Source organism: Eurypyga helias, unplaced genomic scaffold, assembly GCF_000690775.1.
Source record: "Eurypyga helias isolate BGI_N326 unplaced genomic scaffold, ASM69077v1 scaffold40633, whole genome shotgun sequence".
NCBI lineage: Eukaryota > Metazoa > Chordata > Aves > Eurypygiformes > Eurypygidae > Eurypyga > Eurypyga helias.
This window is the reverse complement of record NW_010239968.1, coordinates 1-24,087: the sequence shown is the minus strand read 5'-3', so window position 1 is coordinate 24,087 and position 24,087 is coordinate 1. Positions and strand designations below refer to the sequence as shown.

General features: G+C 49.1%; 1 protein-coding gene across 1 annotated transcript; it reads left to right on the top strand.

Moving 5' to 3' along the window:
* The first annotated feature begins 711 nt into the window (after nucleotides 1-711).
* On the top strand, nucleotides 712-18,982 carry FBXL18 (F-box and leucine-rich repeat protein 18). Its single transcript, XM_010148325.1, has 4 exons — nucleotides 712-910; nucleotides 1,800-3,340; nucleotides 6,496-6,714; nucleotides 18,521-18,982. The coding sequence occupies exons 1-4, from the start codon at nucleotides 758-760 to the stop codon at nucleotides 18,675-18,677; spliced, it is 2,070 nt and encodes a 689-aa protein (XP_010146627.1). The 5' UTR covers nucleotides 712-757; the 3' UTR covers nucleotides 18,678-18,982.
* The last annotated feature ends 5,105 nt before the right edge of the window (nucleotides 18,983-24,087 follow it).

Below are 24,087 nucleotides of genomic sequence, written 5' to 3'. Positions count from 1 at the left end.
GGCTCCCCCTTTCCCTTTCGGGGCTGCCGTGGCGTTAATGCCGCCCTGGGTTTAGCACGGGTGGTGCTGAAGCCCCAGCTGCCCTCGGAGCTGCCGTCAGCGGGGTGGGCCATGTCCAGGCCCTCAGTGTGCACCCCGCTGTCCCGGGGGGTTGGGGTGCCTCTTGTCACCCCAGTGTGGAAGGGAGTGTGGGGTGGCGGAGCAAAGGGGCTCTCGTCTCCCTGTTGGAGCCCAGCTGTCTGCCGTGAGACCGCGGTTAAGGGGTAGGCATGTTGCAGAAGCAGTTCTGTTTGTGTGTATCTATACGGTTATATAACTCTTAACGTTATTGAAACGGACGGCAGTTAGAGGAAAGCTGTAGAAGGAGTTATATGTAGAAAAGAGTATCGGGGACAGTCGCTTTTCCAATTGCCACCTAAAAGTGGAATGAATGTAACTCCTTTTTTTTCCTCATTCTGAAGTAGCCAGCAGCAGAAGAGCGAGTGAAGGCCCTGTGGCTTTGTGGGAAGTTTTGCACTACCTCTGTGTTGTCTTCTAAGGGGAACCTTTTGGTTTCTTCATGCAGATGGTAGCGCTTAAAGATTCCAGTGTTTCTGTTTTGTCTCACTTTATAAATCCTTATGATACTCGGGGTATCCATTTTCTTACAGGTTCCTGAGATAGTAACTTTTCTTTTTTCTTTTCCCTTTTCTTCTTTTTCCTCCCGCAGGAGATCATAAGTGGGGAGAGTGAGGAGGAAAGTAATGGCGTCAACTTGATGGAGTTCTCAGATGAGATCCTTTTGCACATCCTCAGCTACGTCCCTTGCACAGACCTTGTCCTGAACGTCAGGAGAACCTGCAGGAAACTCGCAACGCTTTGCCTCGACAAGAGTCTGACCCAGACAGTTTTGCTTCAGAAGGACTATAAGGTGGGGAGAGTAGCTTGTTTCCTCTGTTAGCTCTGAAGACAAATGTGACCTCTGAACAAATGTCAAGAAGTAGAACTTTCCAGTGTGTCTGCATAAATGAACTGCTCTTGAACTCTGAAATCAAATAAACAATAAACTGTTTTATAAAAGCATTTGTTTTCCAGAATGCTTTGTTAGAACAGCTCTGTGCTCCCTTAGTTTTCGCTGACGCTATTTTATATAACTGTCTTCTCTGTGTTTCTGGAAGCTAAACCGAAAGTGAACGTGACTTTCCATGTGTAGCTGTGGTTGTGTAAAGGTATCATTTTCTCAAAGTACATTTTCCATGTTGTGCAAAAAAGATCTCGTGCAGATTGCTGTCAGGTGTGCAGTCAGCTAAGCCAGAAATTGTATATGAGTCATTACAAAAATAAAGCTTGGGGAGTGCGGGGTGATACGTTTTATGAGAACTGTATCACCAAGTGCAGGCAAGGGGAAGCTTCTCTTACTCATTTCCAAAAGAGGGAACTGGATAAAGGAGAATAGAACCATTCTCTCTTCAGTTTCCGCCGCTAGGCAGTTTTGCTGAAACAGCTTTGCTGTTAGTGGGATGAAGGACCATCTCCACTTCCTGTCGCTTGCTGAACAGACTGGGCCTCGCAGTCAGTAATGCAGAACAGCACAGACTAGGGAGCTAAAGGAACTGTAGTCGTAACGAGTCTAAAGCATGGCAGACTCAGCCAGGTTCCAGCAGTATAACCGTTCTTAGGCTGTGCTAGCATCCTGAGACCCTCAGATGAGCCAGGTAGTCTGAGTGCTAACTACTGTTATCCCCATCTTCAGATGGGAAACTGAGCCAGTACTCACCATTGCCATATATCTCATTTAATCTGGTTTTGTTTGAGTACAGGTAAACAAAGACAAAGTGAAGCAACTGATGAGGGATATCGGCAAAGAGATTTATCAGCTGAACATGGCTGGGTGCTATTGGCTGCCCAGCTCCACTATCGATCACGTAACGCGATGCAAGAACCTAGTAAAACTGAACTTGTCTGGGTGCCACGTCACCTCTCTCCGTCTCTCAAAGATGCTGTCCACGCTCCAGCACCTGCGCTCGCTGGCGATAGACGTAAATCCGGGTTTCGATGCCAGTCAGCTAAGCAGCGAGTGCAAAGCCACCCTTAGCCGTGTCTCGGAATTGAAGCAAACCCTTTACACGCCGTCGTATGGTGTCGTCCCCTGCTGCACTAGCCTCGAGAAACTGCTGTTGTATTTTGAGATCCTCGATCACTCACGAGAAGGTTTTATGCTCTCTGGGCAGCTCATGGTAGGTGAGAGCAATGTGCCCCATTACCAGAACCTCCGCGTCTTCTACGCCAGGCTGGCTCCTGGCTACGTTAATCAGGAGGTGGTGAGGCTGTACTTGGCGGTGCTGAGCGATCGGACACCCGAGAACCTTCACGCCTTCCTTATTTCTGCCCCTGGTAGCTTTGCAGAGACGGGAGCCACTAAAAACCTCCTGGACTCTATGGCTCGAAATGTACGTCTGGATGCTTTACAATTGCCCAAAGCCTGGATTAATGGCTCTGGGCTCCTGCAACACTTGAAGTTCAACAACCCTTTCTACTTCAGCTTTAGCCGATGCACCTTATCTGGTGGTCACCTGATCCAGAGGGTTATTAATGGCGGGAAGGATCTTAAAAGCTTGACCAGTTTGAATCTCAGCGGCTGCGTTCACTGTCTGGCTCCGGAGTCCTTGTTTCGAAAAGCGGAAGATGACATCGACAGTAGCGTTCTGGAAAGCTTGGTAGTGTCTTGCTGCAACCTGAGACACCTCAACCTCTCTGCAGCTCATCATCACAGCTCAGAAAGCATAGGGAATCACTTGTGCCAGCTTCTGTCCAGGCTAAAGCACCTGCTGTCGTTAGCACTGCCGGTTTGCTCCATCACAGACGTCGCTACCAGCGTGGAAAAGCCTCCCGCGGCATCCAGTTTGGTGCCCCAAACGTTTGGAAGGAAAGTGCGGATTGGGATACAGACGTATCCGAGGAACTTAACGGACCAGGGAAATCAGAAGATAGAGTCTTCGGTATTCTGGGCTCTGATGGGAAGCCTCCGAGTTTTGGAAACCTTGGAAGTAATTGGGTCCAGTTTTTCCTCTGCCATGCCCCGCAACGAGCCAGCGATCCGCAACTCATTGCCTCCTTGCGTCCGGGCACAAAGCGTGGGGGATTCAGAGGTGGCTGCCATTAGCCAATTGACTTACTTGCGGAGCCTCACTTTAGCGCAACTGCCAAATATTCTCACCGGCTCTGGGCTTGTTAACATTGGATTGCAGTGCCAGCATTTGCGGACTCTTTCGTTGGCCAACCTGGGCATGATGGGGAATGTGGTCTATATGTCTGCTCTCCTGGACATGCTGAAACACTGCAAGTGTTTGAGAGATCTCAGGTGAGTGGCTGCCGTTGAACGTCTCTGTTGTGTTTGTGCGCCTCCAGAAATGGAGTGGGTGGGTGGTGGTTGGTGGTGGTGAAACTGCAAACCTTCCTGGTCTGGTCAGATTGGCTGCAATGGCTTGAAGACTGGGTATTGTTCTTCCTGACTTGTGGAGGATGGGAAGGCACGGTGTGCCGTCCTTGGGGGCTCACCGTATGCCCTTTAACCAGTATTTGGAGAGCAGAAAGTCTCTCTGCTGCCACTGCCTTCCTTTTAGATAAGGAAGAGTGGATGATGCACATTTGGGAGCTAGCAGCCTGTCAGGGCTAGGTCAAGTACTACGTGTCTTTGCTGACTTTTAGCTTTGTGTACATGCACATCTCTTAAATTTCCAGGAAGGAAGAGACTCCTACAGTGTCTAGATAACGTAGAGTTCTCCTCAGGTTTCCCAATGGGATATTTTTCTGCGTTAGGTTTGTATTACAATGTTGCCTCTTTATTTTTTCTTTCTTTTCTTAATAATATATTAAGAACATTATAAATCTAGAGTTTGCCCTGTTAGTGTTCCTCTCCTGGTTCCTATGAGGATCTGATCCTGAAGGATGCATAAAAGAGGTTCACAGTAGCCAAAATATGCTTATGGAAGCAAAGGACATGAACTGGGGTGGTTTTCTTTGCACCAGCCCATATCAACACAAGTGGTATTACTTTAGAAAGATGCTGGTTTTTCTTTTTTTTTTCCCCTAAATCAGCATCTGTTGGTGAAACTGCTAGACCTGTCAGTCCCGTTATCATCCTTGGTTCACAAAATGGGCCTAAAATGCCAAACAGTAGGAAGGGCAAGGTCACTCCTGTGGTCACAGGGGCAGTGTGACTAAACTTACTGCCCTTCAGCTGAGATTGGTGTTTGTGTGCGTGTTCCTGACCCCTTGTGATAGTGAAGGGAGCCAGGGTGGCTAAAACATCTCAGGGGGGTTTTCATTTTCCACCACTTGGGATTTCTAACAGGCCAAGGAGCATGTTGGTCTCTCATCCAAGGGATGGCAGCTGCTGGAAATTCAGTTACTCAACGCCTTGAATGTACCTTTAACCTTTAGGAGACCAAATAGCCGTGGAAGAACTGAGATTTGGCGGTGGAGGTTTGGGTGTGCGGTGTTGCTTCACTCAGTCTAGGCCTTGCAGTTTCCACAGACTCTGAAATGGAGGCCAAGGGCGATAAAGACGAGAGGCAGTGCAGAGCCTCGGATGGAGGATGAACAAGGCTGTCTCCTCCTAACAGCCAGGCCTTCCCTTGTAAGCTGACACTCTGCTTTCTTGAGTGCAGTCTAAGGTTTTGTATGGGTTTGAGAGGATTTTAATGTTTAGCACTTCCTCCTGATAATGTAGTTTCCTTTTCATTTGACTAATTCTCTCCTGCTTCTACCCTTTTTTCCCCTCCCCGTTTTCTAGGTTGAGAAGCTACTTTAAGGAGATATTCCAAAGCAACATTGGCATCTAGCGAGTGAAAGGCAGTATTGCAAGTAGGGCTGTCTCAGAGATTATCTAGAAACCTGCTGTGAGGTTGTAGAGGCTTCTGTGCTTTTTGTCCTAAACTTATAATGGGCCAATAAGGCTGCTGAAAAATTGGAGAGGCTTCCTATTTCCTTGATATTAATTTTAAGCGATTACTCAAAGCGCTTGTGGGCTGTTAGGAACTCTTCAGGCAATGCCACCTGACCAGAGACTGTAAAACAGACTTTATCAATTAACAGGATTAAGTTGCTGAGATACTACAAAAGCCGACAAAGAGATTATCCCGATCAGGTTGGGACCGACAGCTTGTTATCACCTAGTGGATTAACCTTCTTGCAGCTCTTGGCCTTGCTGACCCAGTGACTGGGATTCCCAAGTGCTCTGTGGCCCTGTAGTAAATCTGTATTGAGCAGACGTACTCTCCGGGTGCCGCCAGCCCTGAGCAGGTTCTGCTTAGTGCAGGCTGGTTGCTTGGAGAGAGTCATCCAGTTATGCTGGTTAAAACACGGACCCCTTGTCGGTCAGGTGTGGCTTCACCACGGCATTTTGCTGTCGTGCTCTGGGCTGTGACGTAAGATTGTGGATAGCCACGATAGAGGATCCTGTCTCTCTTCTCTTGGAGAAGAGGAGGCTCCAGGGAGACCTTATTGCACCTTCCAGTACCTGAAGGGGCTACAAGGAAGCTGGGGGGGACTTTTTGCAAGGGTCTGTAGTGACAGGACAAGGGGTAACGGGTTTAAATTGAAAGTGGGGAGGTTTAGATTGGATATCAGGAAGAAATTCTTCTCGGAGAGGGTGGTGAAGCACTGGGACGGGTTGCCCAGAGAAGCTGCGGATGCCCCCTCCCTGGAAGTGTCCAAGGCCAGCCTGGATGAGGCTGGGAGCAACCTGGTCTAGTGGAAGGTGTCCCTGCCCATGGCAGGGGGGGTGGAACTAGATGGTCTTTAAGGTCCCTTCCAACCCAAACCAGTCTATGATTCTCTGGGCCAAGCTTTTTAGATGAAGCTTGAACTGACGATGGTGGTTCTTGTGGGAGAGCAGCAGCTTTGATCCTTTGCCACCCTCTGGCCGGAGCGGGCTGGCTGTGGTCACTCAGTTGACTCAGAGGCCTGAGTTCTGCATCACTGTGTGTGCCATGTCAATATTTTCATGCCTGCCTCTCCCGAGGCAGTAAACTGAAGATGACTGGTTTGCGATCGGTGTTGGGTGCACCAAAGCAGTAAGTCCCTAAATCTGCTTGGTGGATGTCAGGTAGCAAAACCCAGGCTGTGCTTCCCGTAAGACCAGAATGGATCTGCTGGTCAGACCTAAGGCCCGTCTTACCCACGTGCTCTGTGAAAAACTTGCAAAAACCAGAGTTACTCCCTGTGGGTGCTGGAATTCTGCAGTTCAGGACCTTTCTGCCTCTTTGTGTCTTTGTCCTTTAGCACGCAGCGTTCAGGAGTAACTCACAAGAGGTCGGAGTCTGCACCGTGGGGTTGCTATGTCGTACCGCGGGCACGAGCGGGTAGAAGGTTATCTCGTGTAAGTGAAACAGGCGGTGGGGGACGCTGGTTGCTCTGGTTTGCCAGCCTGCCACGAACATGCCGTCTTCCCTCTCGTCTGAAAGCGGCCCAAGCACGAATTGCCCACTGACTTGTTTTTCTTTATTCCTGCAGGCTGGAACAGCCGTACTTCTGTGCGGGCACCCAGTTCTTCCAGGCGTTAAGTCATTGCTCCTCTCTCCAGCGGCTTTGCATCGTCTCCCGGAGTGGGACTCTGCAGTCTGACGCAGTGATGTCATTCATGGCCAACTGCCTTGAGGTCATCATGTGCCACATGTTTATGGGAGAATCTCTTACCGTTTGCAAAAATCTCCAGCAATCTATTGTCCGGAGGTGAGTGCGGAAAGGGGTTGATGGGGGATTTCTGGAGCTGTAGGAGATTTATCTCCGTTTCCTTGCTTGCCAAGGTTTATATGGCTTGGAGCACTTGTTCCAAGAAGCTAATAGGTACTGTGTAACCGCTTGGCACATGAGCTAGCCTCTTATTTTAATGAGTGAATCAGTGAAATATTTGATGGTATTATATGAATTTTTGATTCCATTCCCACCCATGTTCTCTGCAGTTCCGTTGGCTGAGTTGAAGCTCTGGATGTAAAGCTCCCTCATAAATCAAATGACACTTTTTGTGTAAACAAAACATCTGCCGACGTTTTAAGTGCTGAGATTTGACCTTGAAGCTTCCCTCCTTTCCCACAAGTGACTAAGATAATTCTCTGTCCTCTAATCACTTGTAAATGTCACTTACTGATAATCCCCTGGCAGCGCAATTCAAAGCCTTTAAAGGGTTGTTGTGAAGGGTTTTTCTTCAGGGGGTGTGTGGAGGGGGGAGAATTGGTACAAACTGCCTTTGCACGTTTGGCAGTTCTCAAATGCGTTTTGCTTGGCCCCTCGCAGTGTTCTGAGGCTCACGTGGTGGGAAGCATTTGTGTGCAGAGCCGTGAACTGCATTTGAAAAGAGAGCTTTTAATTACGCTTGGCAGTTTGAGATCTAATAGTGGCAGTCATCTTACAAAATATTTCCCATGCAACAGACTTTCCATTATTATTATTTTTTTTTTCTGTAGGGCTTTTTCTCCGCCTTCAGTCTGTTTCCTTTGTCACCTACTGTTGCTTTGCCCTGTTAAGCTCTAATAAAAATTTCAAATCACACGGCATTATTACTGCATCCTACAGGGTGCTCCTCCCCCCTCAGCCTTTCTCCTGCTTCAAACTGACTTATTACACTTGGCTTGTTCCCGCGGATCAGATCCAGAAGAGCCTATGACTCTATTAGCTACCTACCAAACTGCACACGCGATGGTTTGTTACAGCCTCTAAAAGGCTCCGTGTCCTTCTGGGATAGGGATTGCTGGAAACATCGAAGTAAATTCCGTGTGATGCGACAAGGATTCTTTGAGTTTGTTTTTGGGCTCCTCATATCTCTAAAAACATTTCTTGGTGGGTTTCGGTTGTGCTTTGGGGATCTTTAGGAAGAAACAAGAATCTGCAGTTCCTGGTTTTTATTTTGCCCTCCCCTCTGCGATGCCATTGCAGCACTGCCCCAGATTTTAATGTCCATGTACTGAGCAGGAATATGCTGTTCTGCAGTCTTTTCTCCCTCTTTATCTGCCGTGCACGGATTCTGACTGCATTCTGTACCTCTTCATAATTTAAACCCTGGGAACTTTCTGAAGAGCAGTTGATGCCTCGTGGAAATGTTAAAAACTATTTTTATAGTGAGCAACTGTTCTGGCTGTCATAGTATTTTTCTTCTTTTGTATTTTATTAATAGAGACGTTTGTATGAAAACAGATTTTTTGAAGTGGGTTTTTTATTCTGTAGAGAGCATCTGCTCCCACTGCAGATTCTGTACCTGAAGTCATAATCCTCAATGACACTGTAATTGGTGGCTCTGGAAACGATTTTGATGTCACGTAAGATTATGACTTCAGGAGGAGGATAAGCAGTGGGAGCAGATGCTCTCCTAAGCAACAAAGATCCCGTTCTCATGCAACTGTCTCTAGTAATAAAGTGGAAGGAACAAAACACAGAAAATTATGTATAAGCAAAGCCTGGAGCCTTCCACGAGCCGTCAGTGAGTCTTTAACCACGTGACTTTTCCAGTGATCCCATTCTCATCCTCGCACAAACGTGCCGTCGGATGGGGTCGGGAGTTGACTTCCCCTTCGCTGCATTTTGTCAGCTGCTCCAAGGGCAGAGAGACGTGCGGTGAAATCTGCATGTGAGCTAGTTCAGTGCTTAAACCTGTGGATGAGGCTCTAACTCACAGGCTTCCTCTGAGAAAGTGCTGCCACTGTCTCTTTAATCCAAGTTTTAAATGGGAAGAGCCCGTTGGGCAGCAAGTTTGAAGTCATAGATCCTTCTGCCAGAATGAAATAAGGTGATTTATCCTTTTTTTCCCTCCTGAAATGTGTGCAGATGCTGGGTGTACAGGGAAGACATGGAGAGTGGGTGGGAAGGAGGAGGCGAGAGCAGGGATGACAAGGCTGTGAGCTGCCTTTGTTTGCTCCCTTTCTTGAGCTGGGCGTATTGATCCATATTCCTGGGATTCCATTAAGGGTTGGAGTTCCTGTTTTAGGGCTATGGAGATGGTCTTGTTTAGGCTGAGAGTGGCCAAGTGGTTGCTGGTTTTGAACAGGGAGATGGGGCCAAAATGACTCCCGCTCCCAAAGCCTCTAAAAAGAAGAGTAATGCAAGTGGGAACTGGAAAATCCTAGGGCTAGGCATGCACCAGTAGGTTGCTGCAGGTCATAGAGGTTGTTTTTCAATAGGGCTTGAAAATGCGATCTAGTAGAGTGAGATCCTTTTTCAGATGTGAATGCACGGAGGGATTGGGTCACAGATTTGGGGAAAACAGACTGGTTTCAGCTGCAGAGTTGTACTGGAAGATGGTGTATATACAGGGTGTGGTGATGGGAGCTTGGATATTCTATCTCCTGCGTCACCGATGGCTTTAAAGCCTGGACTGATTTGCAAACTCTTTCCTTTGTAAAATAAGATTAGTATTACGTATTTTTGTTCTGCTGGCCCAAAAAAGAGTTGTTCTTATGTCTGTTAGTCTTGTGATAGCTCTAAACCAGGCCCTGTGGTGTCCAGCTTTCTCGTGAGCAGTTTTCTGGTTAAAGTTTGCTGTTGTTAGGACAAATAGCTCATTAAAAGCTTCTGATTCAGTTCTGCCTCTTTCACAATGAAGCACGGTAAGCAGCACAGCGCTCACCCGGAGCCCTCTTCAGCAAACAAGAGGCTTGCAAGGGCAAGGTCTCCTCTGAGCTTTAGAGAAGGCTGTTTCCCTCTGGGCAGATAAATCATCGCAGTGTTTTTCTTTCTTCTTTTTTCTTCTGTGTGCAAGGGAGGGGTAATCTCCTTTATGGTTCAGGGAGATACTCCGTGCACATAAGAAGGGCCTAGTGGTTAGAGTGGGAGATGTGGCTTGAGTGATCCATATGCACTTCCCTGATCTTCCTCAGATTTCACATGTGACAGTGGTCTAGTCTCAGTTTCTCTGTAAAATGACTTTTTTTTTTTCCCTTATCACATGGTGCTCAGCTGCTGCTGCATTCCAAATAGCAGCAGATCTAACAAACGCAATGTTTTCCCTTTTAAGCTTGGACCCTAACTTTGCCAAAGTGCTTATCTCCAAGCGTGTGTTGTCTTTGTTTAAATAACTCTTCTGTTCGAACCACCACAGCAGTAATTGCAAAAACACTAAAATACCACAGTTCGAGGACCCACAGTTGTAGGTTCTGGGGTGACCTCGACCTGTTGCAGTGCAAAGAGGCTTCTTTACAGAAAAAGGGAGATTTGCTTCTCCCTTTTGGGCTGAGTTGCTGCGCTGGGATTCCTTCTAAATGCTTGCAAAGAGCCGTGTGTCCAAAGGCCAGTCCGAGGGGATGGAGCTCGCTTCGAGCAGTTTTCCCGGAGGGTTTCCACACTGTTATTTTGCGAAACAGTCAGAAGATGGAGCTGTGACCTATGGAAGGTGTCCCACTGCCTGCTGATGCCTTGCATGCTAAATAATCGTATTTACACGCCTGTATTTTTCTGCCCCAGAAATCTTGCGGGTAAGGAATTTGGATGACTTCAGGATTGCGCAGCTACATGATGTGGTTAGGAGGCACTCCACAAATGTGCAGGAGAAGTCGCTTTCCTGGTGAAGGTTACCTGCTGAAAACAGGCGGGAAGAGGGGATGGGAAATGCTTTGGCAAATATCCCCTTGGCCTCAAGGACAGATTTTATTTTCCAATGTGTTCCTTTAGAATTTTGCCTGTTTTAGCATGTTTAACTGGCTCCTATCATTGTAATGATTTCAAGGACTCTGCAACGCGAGACAATACAAGCCTGTGAAAAGTCCTTGAAAAAACACCTTTGAAAAGATCAAAAAAGCAACAACAACAACAACAAAAAAACAAAACCTAAAGCAAACAAAAATATCTCGGTGCGCTAAAAAAAACCAAAACCCAAAGCAAAAAAAAATATCTCGGTGCGCCGTGTCATTAGGGATTCTTCGTACTCAGGGAAGAAGTGTCAAGGCACAGAGGGGAGCTGTGATTTACAGAAATGCAATCCAAGTTAAGCCATGCTGGAGAGCGTGGTCGGGGAGCGAAAGCTCGTGGTGCAGCTGAGGTGTGTTTTGGGGGCCTGGGTGGGTAGCTGGGCTCAGCTGCTCCTGTCTCCCAGCACTGCTGTTTGTCACCTCCTGGGCTCTGGTAGCTGCAGGAGGGGCTGGCTGGGTCCCGGCACAGCCTCCCCCCAGAGCTGTGGGGGTCAGCGTGGGGAGTTGGCAGTCCTAGCTCAAGCTCTCTGTTCCTCTAGCCACGCTGGCTACCTGTCTCTAGCAAAAGGCTTTGCAAGGTGCGTGTGCGACTCGGGTGACTCCGAGGGTTAACCAGTGCTGGGAAGTGCAGGGAATTTTACGGCCTTAGGGCAGTCTGCCTGTTCTGGGCATCCAAGACCCAGAGAAACACTAACTTAACCTTCCTTCTTCTGCCCATGTCAGGTACGAGCACCGCATCGTTTGAAGTGACTTTCACAGCAGGACTATGGCCACTTTCCAGGAATAGCAATTTCAGCCTGAATTAGCTCTTAAGATTCAAGCTTCCGTAGCATTACCTAAATTTTCCACTGCTTGTTACTGTCCTTTTTTAACATGAAACTCTTGGCTGAATCTTGCCTTTTCCTAAACTGCTGATTCCAGTGGCCCTGTGTGGCTGTGAGAGCCGTGATGCTTGCCGAAGGGATGAAGCACCCTCCTGGGATTCAGTTGCAGAAATAGGGCTTCCAGGTGGGAGCATGGGGGTGAGACTGAATATGTGGAAAGTGCTGAGTGAGCCGGTCCCTTTCATGGCATTTAGCACAGGACTGAGCTATCACAAATGGATTTTTGCTCACCTCGGAGCCCTCCCCCCTCTCTTGTTGCCATTGCCCTGGTTGTCCCTGCAGTGTTCCTCTCGCCTAGATTCTCACTGTGGGCCTCAGGAAAGCCCCTTTGGGTAATTTTTTTTGCTGCTGTTTGGGTGGGAGGGGGCTGTGAGAGCAGTAAGCGAGTGCCAGATCGTCTCTGAATTCAGCAGAGTCCTCCAGCCTCCCACCTGACTGCTGCAATTGTAGTGACACTGCAAAAAGCTGGTATTACCACCTAGGGCTTATTTCAGGTTTTCAAGCTGTTTCTGCATCCCTTCACCACCTTCTCTTCCTCCTGACCTTGAAAAAGTCCCTTTCAGTATACTGCTGGCTTCCCTGAATCCCAGAGCCAGCACGGTAGTTGCCAATCCCACTCCGCTAGCCTAAGCATGTTGTGGGCTCGGGCCCTGTGTCTGACTGCAGAAGGCTTAATGTATCGCTAGGCTGGTGTAGTGAATCATTAGCATCCAGTTCCAGCTTTCATTGTCTGTTTCATTTCCTGCTCTTAGAAACCCCTGAATCATTCTGTCACAGACTGAATAACAAACTGCATCCTTGTCAGCTTGCGTTACCCAAGAATTCCTTGGCGGGCTTGGCGAAGGCCAACTCTGCTTGAGGTGTGGCCTGGACACCTTCGCTTCGACCGGGGTTGTTGTTTATGGGTGGGTTCAAATGCTTTACAAGCCAGCACAGCTTGTGGGACCATCCCCTGTTTGGCATATTTATCTTCTTTTGGGGGTACTAATATACCCCCTTCTTAAATGCATTCCTGTGGTTGACCCCAGTGGCTTGTTCTAACTGCTAGCTCATGTGTTTTGAAGGGAATTCAGTCCTGAAACCTTCCTTAGCGGGTAGATTGGTTTGTGCATGAAATAGGTTTCAAGGAGTCTCCCTCTCTCTCTCTCGCTCGGCTGAGAAATAATATTGGAATAGTGCTGTCGTGCTTTCTCTTCATGAGGGTGTAAAAGGCTGAACGGAAGCATTAACTGCAGCTTTAAAGCATTTCCATAGTAAAATAAATCTAATTGAGCAGTTATTGCAGTAGCTTTTTAATTTGTGGAAGAGATTAGGAAATAACTTTCAGCTTGCTCTGGCAGAGCACTCCCCTAGGACGTGTCCTGGGCGCTCTGGCATCGCTCTTTGGGTTCTTATTCCCTCCCCCTCTAATTGTCCGGTCACATTTGACTGATGCAGAGTTCAGCTGGCAAAATAATGTAAGAACCTCAATCTGCGAGCGCGTTTGACACAAACCTCAGCTCCAAGGAGAAGCAGTGGAGTGTTATTCATGCCTTCCAGAGAGAAACCACAGGACAGAGATGTAATTTGCCTCTACTGGGGCTGAGTCTGACGTGTATTGCTCCTTCCCCATGACATGGTGCGGTGGCAGAGGATGGATGCTGCGTTGAAGATAGCGGGAGAGGTGGCAGTGTTAATAAACAGTATGGATTTGGGTCCCATCTACTCCCCTTCGGCTCAGGTCAGAGGCTGTAATCGTGGGACTTAGGGTGAGGGGAAATCGCAGGCCTCGGGAGAAGGGCAGTTGGTCCATGTGGACATGACGGGATAGAAGATGCCCTTAAAGGAAAGCGCTTTATGCAGGACGTGTCTCATCATGTGGAGTTAAGAGCAGCCTGAGGAACCACAACAGCTTTCCTCAGGAGCTTCTGAAGTCTGGGATTAGAAGATGAAGTCTGCTCAGCGCTGGAATTCTGGCAGGGTTGGAAGTGAGATTGGCACTAGGGAACAGGTCTGCTTTAGGGTCACTGTGTGGAGGCTCTGGACCCTTTTTGAGAGGCGAGTGGGGGGCCAAGAGCCCTCCTACTCACAGAGGAAGGGGCTGGGAGAATCCCACCCACAGTTTCTTTGTCGTGGCTGGAAGATGCTCTCGAGAAGTTTCATGTGATGCTCTTGGCAGTCGCCGTAGCGGAGAGCTTTGGCAGCTCCCTGGTTCCCAGTTCAGGGGATGGCCAGTGGAACAAATTTTAAGCATACGTCTGGCCTTCCCTGAAAAGATGAGAGAAGTGTGTGTACGTATGCGGGGTCATGTCACTCGTCAGCTGCTCCAGCCTGTCCTGGCGCTTCCGCCGTTCCACTGTGCCACGCGTGGGAGTTTCCAGCCTGGCTCAGGTACGCTGGCTGGCGCTTCCAAACTTCAAGATGTGAGCAAGTCTTGCCGTGAAAACACACTTGTGCTGTGCCTGGCGGGGGATGCGCAGGGGGTTTGTGCGTGCGGGTGAAAGAGCTGTGTACGTGGCAAAAAGTGGGTCAGTCCGAATTCTCTTGGGCCTCTCCAGCAGCAGCTCAGCAGCCTGTGGGGAAGCCTAAGTGGAGCGGGGAGAAGGTGTGTGACTGCAGCAGGGATCGGCTCGTGTTGGTGGGAGTCACACAGACCGCAGACGTATCTGCTCTGTCCCTGCTGTGCTCGGTTCCCTCAAATCAAGCTTCTCCTGGTTTCCTTCCTGACTTTCCTCCTCTAGAGCCTCTTTTTCCCCTAAGCTCAGCTCAGTTTGTGGAGTTCAAAAATCTGGCCTCGATCCACTCCTGATACACCGTATTTCCTTGTTTTATCTGGCGTGTGCTGCTTTTGTTGCCAGTGCCTAATCACACCACCTTGTGTGCCCTTACTTCTGCTTGCCAGCTCTTGTGGGATGTGCTGAAACGTACGCATTTGGCATAGGGCTTTTCTTAGGTTTCTCTGGAAATCTCAAGAGGAAATACATTCTTCAGTCCCAAATACTGCCTTATCCTTTCCTTACAAGGAAGAGAAGGTAAGTTTGAGCAGCACCCAATGCAGTGGAGCTGTCGTCTTCTGGGGTCTGTGATGCAGAGAGTTACAGTGGGGCATAATCGCAGACTGGTTTGGTTTGGAAGGGACCTTAAATCCCATCCAATCCCACCCCCTGCCATGGGCAGGGACACCTTCCACTAGACCAGGTTGCTCCAAGCCTCCTCCAGCCTGGCCTTGGACACTTCAGGGATGGGGCATCCACAGCTTCTCTGGGCAACCTGTCCCAGTGCCACCCCACCCTCTCTAGGAAGAATTTCTCCCTGATAATCCATCGTTAAGGGCTGGCTGGTGAGATTCTCCGCTGGCTTTGGGCTGCACTTTGGCTCTATCAGCAGGTGGAGTCCTGGGGACTCACTGGCCTCTCTAGAGAGGTATGTCTGCAAACACTGAGAATGTTTGCCAGGAGATAACTGCATTCCAGGGAGTGACTCTTTTGTCTTGCTAAAATCAAGGAAATCTGATCAAAGTGCAGCCTTGCTTTAGACTTTTTCTTTTTGACTTTGTCCCTGACCTACATAGTGGATCCTGCCTTGCTGGTTGGAAGTAATTGAGACCGCAGTGTTCGGCTATTTACCAAGCTGTTCACTTGAAAATAACCTCACTGTGTCCAGTCCACACCTGCCCTGGGATAATTCTGGAGGCAGATAACAAAGCGCTGTTAACCCTTTCAGCCACATGCATCCCGCTCAAGATCTAACTGTAGGGTGAGGTTATAGCTCTGCTGATGCCAGGAGGAATTTGTGACGCAGGGTGCGCTTCGCTGTTTCACGGCTCCATGGACGATTCCAGCCGGCTGCTAAAGCCAGGCCCGCTACGTGTCTGCGTCCAAACGAGGACGCTTCAGAGACCTTGTAAAAGTTCTTCCTGGGCGGTTGTTGGTTTGGTGTTGAGTCTGCTGGACCAGCGGCTATGCTGGAAAATATGTGTATGGGGGTATTTTCTTTGTTAGCCCAGTGGTTGTTTCTGATTAAAGGATCTGTTTTGAAGGGGCTGCTAGTCAGTTGCCTAGAAAACTTGCTCTCATTTAATTAATCATGATGAGTTTAGTCTGGAGGTTTTGTAGGAGAGAGCAAGCAAGCATATCCTTGGCTTCTTTCCCTTGGAAAAAAAGCAAGGTTTCATGTCTGAAACTGCAGCTCTTTTGTCTCCCCAGGTCGACATCCTTCTCTGTCCTTTGGGTTTTAATGTTACAAGCCATGCGCTTGCAGAGGTAGATCCAGTTTGAAGTCCATCCAGGTGTGGAATGAGGAAAGAACCCTCAAGAAGATTACAGGAGCTATTCTGCAACTCATTAACTCAATCTCTTCCCCTTCTTGTTATCTCCTCCCCATGCCTGGGGCCTCTCGAACTAGTGCTCTAAGAGCTTCTCCCTTAATCTAGCCCACCTGGACAGGTGTATGAAGAAAGGAATTGCCTTCCGGGGGAGGACTAAAGGAGCATGGATTGCAGAGGGAGTCTGCTTTTGGGAACTGCTAATCCCAGTTTAACATTATGACAGCTGCTCGTTAAAATCGAGGTGTTTTTTAACAGGCAGTTAAAGGAGAGGCTTTGCACGCACATTTAGCTGAGAATAATAGTGAGCCATGTGCATTTGATTCTTTTTTTTTTCCTTAAATCACGCAAATTGTACATGGAAAGAATTCTCCGGCGTCAACTTGCTGGGGTTTGGAATTTACAAGGTTTGCAGTAACTTACAGTTTCCTGTCGAGGGGGGGGGAAAATTACAAAGCTTTCTTTTTTTTTTTTCCTTTTTTTTTTTTTTTTTAAGATCAAGTTCAAACCCCTCGTATAAATCCAGCCTTTTTGGAAGGCATGCTTACTGTGTTGGGGGTTTTCAGTTGTCTCGGTGGCAGATTACCATGTAAACTTGTCTAGGTTCTCATTTTTATAGCTACATGTAAAGGCTGCTTATAAACTACAATTTTGTGTATGGTGAGAAGGCAGCGTGCAGATCTAATTTGGAAGAGTCTACATACAAAGAAAGAAGCAGAGGTTTCTCTGCCTTGGGGAGACGGCTGTTTCTTCCTCGCTGAACTTCAGTAAACTTGGTCTATTAACATGATTTTCTCTGCAGGACTGTGGTGTTGGATAAGAAACATGAAGAGCTGAGGCAGAGGAGGGACTATCAAAGAGACTTTTGCTGTATTTTATGTAATTTCACTGCAGACTTTACCAACTGCCTCCCGGATCAGCAGTTATCTGCTGGCTGATTTCTTGTAGGCAGTGCTGTGGAAGTAAGAAACCGCTCAGCTCCTCCACAAGCCCCCGGATCCACTCAAGGAGCGGTGCCCTTTTCTGCCAGCCCTTAGGCATGAAGCATGAAGGGCAGGTCTGTGATGCAGAAAGATGTAAAATTGCCCCCGGGTAGTTCTGTTGCTGGAAATCCTTACTCCTGCAGCTACTTAGCTTCAGGCAAATTAATTTAACCCACCAGGACTGAGCAAATAGCCTTAGAATGGGAGTTTCTCTGCTACGTTGTTTGGCAGCTCTACTCCAAATCACTTGTAGATGGGAGCATCCTTTCTGTCTCCCTGGGAAGTGCTGGTCTCTCCTGGCCTTTTCTTCAGCTGGCTGTTTTGCTACCTGGGATTTTTGCGTGTTTTTCCAGCAGCTGAATCTCCAGCCATTCCCTCTCTGTCTGACAGAAATCTGGCTGTTCCAGCGCTGGAGATAAGCTGGGAATTTTCCAGGCCCACGTCTGTATGAGAAGTTTGAGCAGTGAACGCTTTCGACCCAACGCAACCTGGTTCAGCCTCAAGGCACTGATGCTGCCAGTTTGACTCCTTTAGAGTGATATGGAACTGTCCCTTGTCACGTTCTTTGGAGAAAGCCTCTTGGTGGCATGGGGCTAATAGTCACAAGCCTCTTAATCTTCAGGGTGTAACTCTTAAGCTGCAGCATAACTTCCCTTTACCCTCCAGCTTTGAAAGACTGAACTGTTGTTATGCTACACTGAGTAATACTATTTCTCTTCCTTCATGGTCTCTTCCTCACCAGGTTGCTATCACGGAGGGTACGTGCTGACGGGGACTCCTTTTGTAGGGCTCTTTTTACAATTTTACATCGTATGAATGGCTTTAAGTTTTGCTGTTCCCCTCTGCTGTGTCCCTGCTGCTCCTCTCACTGATCTCGCTTGCAAGGTCTGGGGTGTGTGCTGGACGGCAGGACCAGGGGTGTGAGGTTGGCAAGAAGAGTCGGGAGGGCAGGGGGAGAACGCAGGTTTATCTGAGAGGGCATCTTTTGGGCTGAGGCTGTAGATGCAGAAACCGGAACCCAAAATTCAAGTTGCAGACAGGGATTGTTGTCTGTGTGTATCTGTTAGGGCAAATTCCTGCCGTGCCAAGACAGGTTTTCTGCAACTTGGATTAAAAAGGCGGCTGCAGTGCGTGCGTGTGTGTGTGTGTGCGCTCGCACACACTTAAATGCTTATCTGCAGATCTGAGTTTTCTCAACTTGCTCGTGCTCTAATTGCAGAGTGTAGACTCTGCATGCAGGAACATCCCAGCCTGAAGTGATAATCCCAGCCCCGAGGGAAGGCCTGGCACTGCTCTGGCCTGATTTTCTTAATTGCTCTGCAACTTGCCGCTGGTTTTGTGGGTGGTTTAAATGGTTATCTCTGAGAGCTTGCCCAGCTTGGGCAAAGCTCTTAGGATCTCTGGTCCTCTAAGAACACCTGTATGTTGTGATTTATTTAAAACACCTTCCTCCCTCCCCATGTTTGGCCCAATTTGGGCTTGTGTCAGCTCAACAGACTCGCTGAAAAGGGGTGCAAGCCCAGCCTGTGCTCCCTGCCAACACACAGAGAGGAGAGTGGGAGACCTTGGCTTCCAGCTGCCACTCCCACCTCCTCTGAACAACCCTTCCGTGCCTCCACCGCTCTGTATCCATGCAATCTCGTCGTGATGGAGAATTTGTGTTTCTCCCAGACTAATAACCCGTGTCTGTTTCAGTTTCCAGGCGGACCGCCCTGCGTTAAACGTCGTCATCTTCCCTCTGCTTCACGAGGACTTGACGGAGGTCATCAGGGATGTCCCCATGAGGCACTTGGATGAAATTACCTTGTTTAAAAGCAGAGTGGCCGAGGAACCTCCCAACTTGTGGTGGTGACTGTCACAGCACGGAAAGGACAGTCAGCGTGAACACATGAAATAGCTTCTTATTGGCCTGGATTCCCCATCTTCAGCTCCTGGCCACCTCACTGGATGCTGTATGCTCACTTTAAATAGGTGCAACTGCAAAATAATAAAAAAAAAAGCTGGTCCTTTGCAGTGGGGAAACGTCTATTGGATATTGCTTGCATCTGAAAATCCTGCCTCAAAGGCTTCTGGAATCTGATGAGTATTTCCTTGCAGTTAATATGAATTGCTCTGTTATTTTACTGAGGTTAAAGGTAAGATAAACGGACTTAACGATGCTCTTTCCCCTGTGTCGCCTGGTGTATTTCCTAAGGGCCCCTGTGTACTTTGGCAGTGTGCTTTGTAATATTGGTGGAAGTCGTTCTTTGCTTCATTCTGTTTTTTGGCGAGTAGAAAGCTTCAGCCAACTCCGAGGCACAACAATGTGTTGCTCCGTTGAAGTGCGTCACGTCTCTTCTGTGATCCGAATGTGCATCTGTAGTCACACACGTGCAGTCACAGGTATTTAAAGGGGTTTTTTGATTGAGAAGTACCACAAGGCGTCTTTTTTTTAAATTTTTTGAATATCAGATGAAGGTCATTAGCGCCTCAACCGTGGTACGTTCTTGCTGATGCTCTTTCCATCGGTTGGTCTGGTGGAGGAAGTTCTCTGCTCCTTTGGAAATCCTTGTCCTAGGGTAGATGGTGCCTACAGGGAGTAAGTTGAGGCTGAGCCCAGATTTTAATGCAGTCTGTCTTGCAGTGTAGATGGGGATGTAGTGTTCTGGTTCTGTCTTTAGATCCTATGCCTTGAGCTCACGCTAATTTTAGGGATGTTATGAAGTGTTTACACAGTGTGATTTCAGTCAGCTTCTCTGCTCCACACAGCTTCCTCAGGCCTCAGTAGTGGTCTGCATCACTTTCATGTTGCCTTATTTACTGAGCACTTTGGAAAGCATCAAACAGCTGTACCAAAAGCCGAGTTACGAATTTCTGGAGCCACGTTTCTGGGTGGCAATTGAATTTCCCTTCTGCTGGTGTATTTTGTGGTAGTGCATTGGGCCTGTCTTCTGCAAAACAGCGATCGACCGGAGCTGTCTGACTTCTCCACCTGTCACTCCTGACCACCCTGCCATGTGAGCGGGGCTTTTCTGGGGACACCCAGTGTTATCCGTCCCGTCATGTCCCCATCTCCTCCTTGGCATTTTCTACACACGATGCCATCTCCCAAATGCTGTTTTGCAACCAGTTCATAGGAATCTCGGTCTGGTGGGATAGATTTGAGAGCAAAACACACCTCACAGCTTTGGAGGGCTTTCCCTCCTTGCTTTCCCATCAGTCAGGTATGAACCTGTCTGGAAATCTGTCTTGCTGGTGTAAATCCTGCGCCAGCCTGTGGTAATGCTTACGCTCAGCTGGGCTAGGGTGAGAATGAGCAGGTTAACGTTAGCCTTCTACTAGCACAAGTCTGTGCATTGCTAAAAGCAACCCCTGCGCGTGTTTGCTGCCTGCCCTGGGTTCCTCTCCCTTCCCCTCTCAGGACAGGGTGCCAGCAGCCGTCTCTGCTTTGCGGTCGGTACCAAGGTGAGGTCGGCTCGTGCTCCTCCGGGAGCAGCTGAGCTATGATCGCTCCTGAGGTATCTGAGGCTCAGCCCCAGGTTAGACACCGTGCAGGTGAGTGTGAGGAGCTGGTGCCCTGTTCTTGGCGTCCTGCCACTGTTTTCTCTCCCCAAGGTTTTCTTTCTACCTCTTGTTATATTACTCACCTGTTTGAATACCCCTCTCCCTCTCCAACAGCTTTCTCCTCTCCTCATCCCTTGTTCCAGCAAATCAGATGTGCTTTTTGGCAGGAACACGAGCCACTGCTCTGTCCAGTTCACTTCATCTCTGACTAGTTTTTTCCGGGTTTCTTCCCCAGAATAAATAGCGGTGGTTAGGCGGCAAGAATTTGCAAAGCTGCTTTCTCTTCCTTGTAGGCTCTGGGCAGGGTAGAGGGAAGGCTGAGGGTATGGAGCCAGCTCTCTGATGCCCAAGGGGACCTGTTTTGTCCCATGGAGGAATGTGGATGTTTGGTATGTGCTACAGGGAGAGGCCTTTCCCTCTCTCATCCGTGGTTTCCCCTCCGCATACACGGCACCGGCAAGAGTTTGGCAGAACCACCAGCTCCCGCTGGAAAACCTGGCCTGGGGGACAGCCCTATGCAGAAAACACCTGCTGCTTAGTGCTGGTGTTAACCCTTTGTTCTCAGGGGTCGGAGAAACCTGCTGAAACATGCTGTACACAGACCTTTTGCCTGGCAAAGCGATGCCCATCTGCCTGGTGTCGCGCTGGATCGGGGCAGGCAATCAGGTGTGGTTTATAATGCCATTACTCTGTTGCCTGGGGTGTGACGTTTCGACATCTGTATTCACAGGCAGGTCAGAAGTTCTGACGCGAGCGCTAGCAGTTATGATCGGGGCTAGGAAAGGTCACCCACAGGTAGTAAAGGTAACACCACAAAGAGTGCTGCCCAGCTAAAAACTCCTTCCAGCCCCGACTCCGAGCCAATGCTCAATATCTGTTCGACAAATCCTCTTACGGTGAGTGAGAATTTCCGCTGCTTTTGCACTCCAGGCAGGATTCACCAGATGTTAATAATGTGCTTATTTTCTCTAAGTGCTATTTTGGCATCGGTGTTAATTACAATTTATATTCTGCAACATTTACACTGGGAAAAGAACCCACCCTAATAGTCCCCAATTGGCAGAGCCGGGCTATTAAACATAGCACCATATGTTCCGAGCAGAGCGCTGTGTGGGACTCGGAGCCCACTCGGCGCTGAGGCTCCGGCGTGCGGCGTTCGAGGAGGAGAAGGGTACGGAGAGACGGGTGGTTTTGTTCCTGGCTCTTAGTTAATAGGAAATTCCCCCTCCTTTTCTCTGGCCTCTGTCCCCATCTCTACCGAAATACTCCTCCCACTCCCTGTGAGCATCTAACGAGCCGAGCTCTCAGCCTGCTGATCCCACTGTCCGCACTCTAAACCAGTGCAATCACCGAAGGGGCGCTTCCTGCGGGATTCCCGGTCCCACGTTTCTTGCGGCGCTCCAAATCAGACCTCCGATCCTCGGGGAGCACAGGAGAAACCTTTGACCACCACCGAGGTGCCCGCGCTTCTCTGGGAGAAGGAGGTTCTGGGACACGTGTGCCGTTCGGGGGTGCAGTCAGCTGGCTGCTGCTCTGCTCGTGTCCAGAGTCTGGTTTAGCATCGTGGCACTTGGTTCCCGCAGGCTGGGGGGCTCTAGGTCTGAAGAGTGACTGGCTTTGGCCTGGGGAATTTAGGACCAAGTCCTTAGTGTTTCTATGGGTTTCTTGGGACTGTAGGTTCAAGGACTGCTTCCGGAGCCGGTTTGCAGAGCCGATTCCACGGTCTCTTTGCAGAATGGCAGCGTAACTGCTGCTCAGTTTGGGCTGTACGGCACCGGGCTGTCCCTTCGGGAGAGCTTGGACACTCCGCTGTTGGAGAGGGGGTTTGGCAGGAGGAGAGGAGGTGGGAGTGCGATGCGGACCTGGGACTGGAAGTCAGACTCGTGCTGTGAGGCTTGGCCTCAGTTTTCCCCCTTGGGAGAGGGGAGGAGGCTCCCTCCTCACACAGGCAGCTTCCAGGGGGGCGGAACACCCCCCCAGTGGGGTGATGCTTCCCCGGGGGGAGAGGGCAGGGCTGGGGGTGCTGGTGCGGGTGGCAGGGCAGCCACCCCGCTTCCTTAATCCCCATGGCTACCTCCTCCTCTGCTGAGGCTCATGGGGAGCAGGGCAGGATCTGTCCCTTTGCTGATCCTCAGAGCCATGAGAGTCCTGGGGAGACCTGTGGGAATGGGAATGCGCATCGTGAGGCCCTGGATACTTCCTCCCAGCGGCCCTTTCTTTAGGATGGGGTATCCCCCACGGCCGCCGAGGCGCGGAGCTTTTCCATTTGCGGAGCTCGTCGCTGCGGAAGGGTCATTCCCTCTGCGGCAGGGGGATGCGATCCCGCTTTGGCTGTTTCCAATGGAGAGTCCAGCCCAAACCCCTCGCCCCTGTCCCCGGGCAGAGGTGTGCAGGGAGCCGCGTGAGCCGTGCTGGTACTGCGGAGGCGAACCTCCCTCCACTGCAGCTCTCCTGCCTCTGATGAGATGCGCAGGCAGCCGGGCTACGCTAGCGGGAGCATCATTTCCATAGAAACCAATTGGGATGTTGTTCAGGGAATAATGATTAATAGTGAAGGGATGGTGCCGCGGGCCCTTTTCATTTTTTAGGGGGCAGCGAGGGACAAACCCAAGTACAGGTGAGGGGACAGGCAGGCTCGAAAAACTAATGGAAACCATCCCTTCCATTAATTTCCAGGGCAGCTTCCCCTCTTCTCCTCCTCTGCCCTGCCCCCCACTGCTGCTTCCCAGCTTTCGTCAAATTTTCAAAATGGCTAACCTGGTTAGAAATAATCATAATAATAAAAAAGGATGGATGAGGTCTGACTACTAACATTGTTGCTGTTAGCAGCAGGATTTCAGCCATAAAACACGAAGCAAGGGAGGCATTGACCTTTCCGCTGTTTGAAATGAATGGAGACATCAATATCTATTGTTTTGTGGCATTGACCTCTGACGCTCTCCTTTTGCCCTCCCCTTTCTGGGTTTTTTTTAATTTCCCCCTGACACTCGAGGAAAGGGGTCAGTTTGTACCCTCTATTGATCCCGATCTTACTCGGTGATAGGGAAATAATTAGAATTTTAAAGATCTCCGCTGCGCGCCGGCGAAACGCGTACGCAGATGCGCGCGCTAAGCCCCCGCTTCCCGCCTTGCGGTCTCCCCCCCCCTTCCTTGCAGAGATTCAAAGCCCTGAGATCTGAGGGAAGACAGATCAATATAGGTTTAATCATGATGGGGTTTTTATTTCGGTTTTTTAAATGGTAAAGTGTAACATTTTATGTTAATGTTGTTGGAGTCTGGCTGCCTGGTGCCTTGTTTTATTTATTGTTTTAAGTAGCCCCTTCTTTTGTGAACTTCATCTGTGTACAGAGAATGTGAAATCAGGCATTGCTAATTAGCTGTATGACAATTAAGTAATGTAGCACAAAACCATTAGGACACTGGATTTGGTTTTGAAGTTTGTCCTTTGAAGTGGGAGCTGCAACTCCCTGCCCAAGGCTGCTGGGGAAAATGTTTTTCTATCCAAACTTTCTTTGAAAAATAAAATGTCAGTGTAAGAGTCCCCATTTCTGTCATCTCTCCCTAGGAACAGCGGGTGGAAATTGTTTCTCATTGTAAAAACTGCTGGCATTGATAGAAAGGGGAATTCAGAAAAGCATTAAACGGGCAGTTGGTCTTCAAACCCCCCCGGTTCTGGTAGAGATGTTCCCGAAACGGCTGGTTTGGCCTGTTGACAGAGA

What these genes read in the sequence shown, in the direction of transcription:
- FBXL18 (XM_010148325.1), top strand. Translation starts at nt 758, where the DNA reads ATGGAGTTCTCAGATGAGATCCTTTTGCACATCCTCAGCTACGTCCCT. An exon ending in TGCTTCAGAAGGACTATAAG is followed by an intron (nt 911 to 1,799) that starts GTGGGGAGAGTA and finishes GTTTGAGTACAG; the next exon opens with GTAAACAAAGACAAAGTGAA. An exon ending in CAGCAATCTATTGTCCGGAG is followed by an intron (nt 6,715 to 18,520) that starts GTGAGTGCGGAA and finishes TGTCTGTTTCAG; the next exon opens with TTTCCAGGCGGACCGCCCTG.